This window comes from Lupinus angustifolius, chromosome LG05 (assembly GCF_001865875.1).
Source record: "Lupinus angustifolius cultivar Tanjil chromosome LG05, LupAngTanjil_v1.0, whole genome shotgun sequence".
Lineage (NCBI taxonomy): Eukaryota > Viridiplantae > Streptophyta > Magnoliopsida > Fabales > Fabaceae > Lupinus > Lupinus angustifolius.
In genome coordinates, this window is record NC_032013.1 from 22,444,929 (window position 1) to 22,448,977 (window position 4,049).

At 33.5% G+C, this 4,049-nt stretch overlaps 1 protein-coding gene across 1 annotated transcript; it reads right to left on the reverse strand.

Annotated features, from left to right (window-relative positions):
- Positions 965–3,134, reverse strand: LOC109348158 (CBS domain-containing protein CBSX5). Its single transcript, XM_019588415.1, has 2 exons — positions 2,720–3,134; positions 965–1,885 (listed from the first exon to the last, which is right to left on the reverse strand). Exons 1-2 carry the CDS (start codon positions 3,028–3,030, stop codon positions 1,033–1,035), a joined length of 1,164 nt encoding a protein of 387 aa, XP_019443960.1. The 5' UTR covers positions 3,031–3,134; the 3' UTR covers positions 965–1,032.

Genomic DNA, 4,049 nt, shown 5'->3' on the forward strand with positions numbered 1-4,049 from the left:
ATATATATTTTTGTTTTAAATACTACTAATATAAATAAGTCTATTTTGGATATAAAAATATCAATTAAAAATGTTAATTAAAATTATAACATTATTTTTAATTAATAATAAAAGATTTTTATCTATCTTTTCTTTATTTTAGGGACATTGTTGTCATTTTAATCATAATATCATCTCTTTTATTTTCTGTCTAACCAAACAATAGAGAAACAAAAGAAAATATATTTTTTTATTTATTTTCTCTCATTCTTCTTTTGTTTCAAATATCACAAAAATTTACTCTCTTTCTCAGTCATTTATCTTTTTCCAACCAAATGAAGCCTTAGTTTTTAAACATTAACCTAGAAGCTCTGAAGCAAAAAAAATTGATGTGCAAATCTTGTTGCTTTCAAAATATGCATCAACCTCATTCGGTCTAAGAAAGCATCCGAGTTTCTGACACACTAAAAGTAATCACCAGATCTGATTTTCTTGTCTGCTAACTTCTGTAACACCTTTTGATGTTGTATTATATTTATTAAAAAAATAACACGCAGACATTGTCAGGGTCACCATTCTTCATTACGTTAAACCTTTGGAAATTGGAACTTCTTCTGTGCTTGATTTTGTTAATGAATAATAAACTTTGATATTAGTCTTCAAATATTCTGCTGCCATTAGTGTATACTATAGTTAATGATAATTTTATTTTAAGGAAAAAAAAATGTATGTTCGGATAATGTATAAGTTTTATACACTTTCAGTATATCATCTATTATCTATGTTAACATTACCATATTATCGACTTTTCAAAAAATAATACAAATATATGATAAATCTTTACACTGACAGTACATAAATATTATACCACAGACTACAGCATCAAAATAAATTTTCAATCACAAAGAAACATGGAAGGGAATTTCATAGAACTAAAACAAAAAAACAAAATTCACAAGTCACACCACTCAATAGTATATATTCATAACAAAAGGGGCATAAGGATTATTCTTCTCTATGATCATCCAACCCATAACTTTGCAACCAAAACATCTAAATTGTCTCTAAATATTCTCTGAACACTTTCAAGATACTAGAAAATGTAACAATGCCAATTAAGCTACAATCATCCTCAATAACCCACAAATAGTTCACTCTATGAGCAATTGCTTGAATCATCACAGCAACAAGTGAGCTCTTAGGATGACACACTACAGCCTCAGCCTTCCTTACCATCCTAGTTGAATAGCTGTATGACCTTTTATGCCTTCCTGGCCGCGCTGGTGTCCTTATCGACGACTCCTCGTCTGATGAAGACGAAGAGGATACTAATGTGTCGCTATCGAAAGGCGACGAAATTGTAAACTCTTGTAACATATTCTCCAAATTCTTCTCCTTTAATCTTGCCTTGACCACTCTTATAAGATCCTCTGGAGGGCCACCACAGTCAATGTAGGCCATCAAGTCACCAGCAGATAAAGTTGCGATTGCGGCTGCGACAGTCTCATCGCAACAAGCAAGGTTGAAGGGTGATATCTCACCAATAAAAGTCCCGTCGCTGTCGACAATTGCAACTGAAGTTTGTTGAGTGAGGGAGTTTGAGATAGCTCTCAATGCAGAGGATGCAGGGGAGTAGTAATCAATGGCGAGTACATCCGAGTTTATAATGCCGAGTGTGTCGATGGAGAGAGCAGGGAGTGGTGTGAAGAGGCCTATTGAACCGAGAAGGAACCGGATCACGTCCTCTTGTGTTAACCAGCAGAATTCACAGCCATTGTGGCTGTTGATTGTTGATGATTTCTGAAGATGTTGTTTTCTTCTTGAAATGCCACTTTTTTTAGTTGGTATTATTGGTACTACAAGATTCTGTGCTCCTTGGAGAATGAGATTAATAGCTTCCAATAAGCTGAAACATGAAAATAACAAGGCTACATTCACAATCTGCTCTAATGTAAAACACAGACAGAAACATAATAATTTCAAGATTACAACTTCAAAGTTCTATTAATTAGCCTCCTTTTTTTCAAGTAAATCTCAAATTTCCCACAATCATTACAAAAAACAGAAACAGATTCAGCAAATTCAGGACTACAATAAGAACAAAAAGGAAACAGTTAAAAGAAAAGAAAAGCTCATCCATTTCTATATTCATGTAAATTGAACTCTCCAGAACCCAATAATTTGTTTTTTCAAAAGAAGGTTCCAGATTCAGCAAATTCAAGACTTGTTATATTTAATAAAAAGGGAACAATTAAGAAATCATCTATTTCAACCAAGTCATTATAATTTATGATGATACTCACTTATAATAACATAAAAAACAGAAATCTAGACATAAAGAAAGACAGTGAGTAATTTTCACTCCAAATTGCATAAAGCAAATTTCAGATTTAGCAAATTCAAGATTTGTTATCATTACCAAAATAAGAGAACAATTAAAAAATAACTAAATAACTCATCCATTTTAACTTTGCCATTATGATCAAGGTTAAAAAATGTTGTCAACAAACAAATGTTCATATCAGTTACATTTTCCCGCAATTATACTATAGTTATTGGTTGTTTTTGTTGTTGTACTTGTATCAGTTGCATTTTCCCACAATTATACTATAATTTTTTGCAGTCAAGATCATAGTTTAGACTTTAGAACATTAATCATCATTTATAATCAACATTTTTCTATAAATAAATCTAGATAGAAAAAAGAAGTGATTATTGATATTGAATTATTGATATATACCTAGAATATGGTTCTAAATGCATGACAAGGCCAGGAACCTTAGACAAAACATTAGACACGGGTTCCTTAAGAGCAGAAGAAGGAGACAAGACACTCTCCTCTTTGCAAAGGTAACAAACAACATCAACCATGCACACTTTCCCAACACAACCACCACCCTCCTTGTTCCACACACTTATGAAGCTTTCGTCGGAGCTTTTTAGTGCGGCCAAGGCCTCGGCCACGGTGGCTGACTCAGACAGTGGTCTCAACGGTGGCTTCCCAAGGCATAGGTCAGATACCTCACTACGACCCAGAAAGCTCACTGCCATGCAAAGATGATTAGAGGAGGGATAGAAGAACGTGGTGGTGGTTTGCGGTGGTTAACGGTGGTGGTTGGTGGTGGTGGAAATGGTGGTGTGTTATGTGTACACACAAGGGTGGTATTTATAGCGAGAACTAGTTGCGTTGAGTCATTCAGTCATTGTACGAAAGAAAAAATATTGTTTTTTATATGCCAATTTCAGAGCCGGACTCCTCTCATAGTTAATTTTTTTAATATATATTTAAGGATAAAAATATAATTCAATATAAGTTAAAGGGATAAAAATATCTTTATTTTTTAATTTTTATGTGTATTTTTACCTCACAATCTCCAGAGTCTGGTCGCCAATTTGATATTTAGTGATTTAGTTATTATATTTTATATGGTAAATATATTTATTATTTGGGTGATTTTAATTAAAATATGCGTTGTTAAAGCTAAAAGTGAGAAAGCAACCAGATGTTAAAGAAATATATTTCGTACTAGTGTTAGGATCGACCAATATAACTAAAGATATGTTTCATTCTAGTATTAGAATTGGTCGATATAACTAAATATCAGACCTATTACCAAGCAAATAAGGTCAGAACTACGTGGTTGTTAGTCATGTCCGAATGGACGACTTAGATACGCAAAAAGATGACACTAACAAGCATCGCTAATCAATACCTACATGTCGTAAAACCTTGGAGTGACCATGACACCTAAACTATAAATAATATCTTTCTCCACACAACCGTACCTACTACAGGATCGACCATGCCGCCTGAGGAGTACAAATTACCCTTTTCTCACACGACAAGGTAAGCTTGAGATGTTGCTACAATAGTTTGAGCAAAAGCACAATACGTCATGATTAAAGCACTTATAGTCAGTCTAGACACATGTGTAATAGGACAACCCACAATAATTATCCTAGTCTAGTCAAACATATGACAAAGCAACCCATCATGATGATTGAAGCATAGAACTCCCACTTTATCTCTCTATAAATAGGGAGACCTCGCACAAGGAAGATTTACTTAA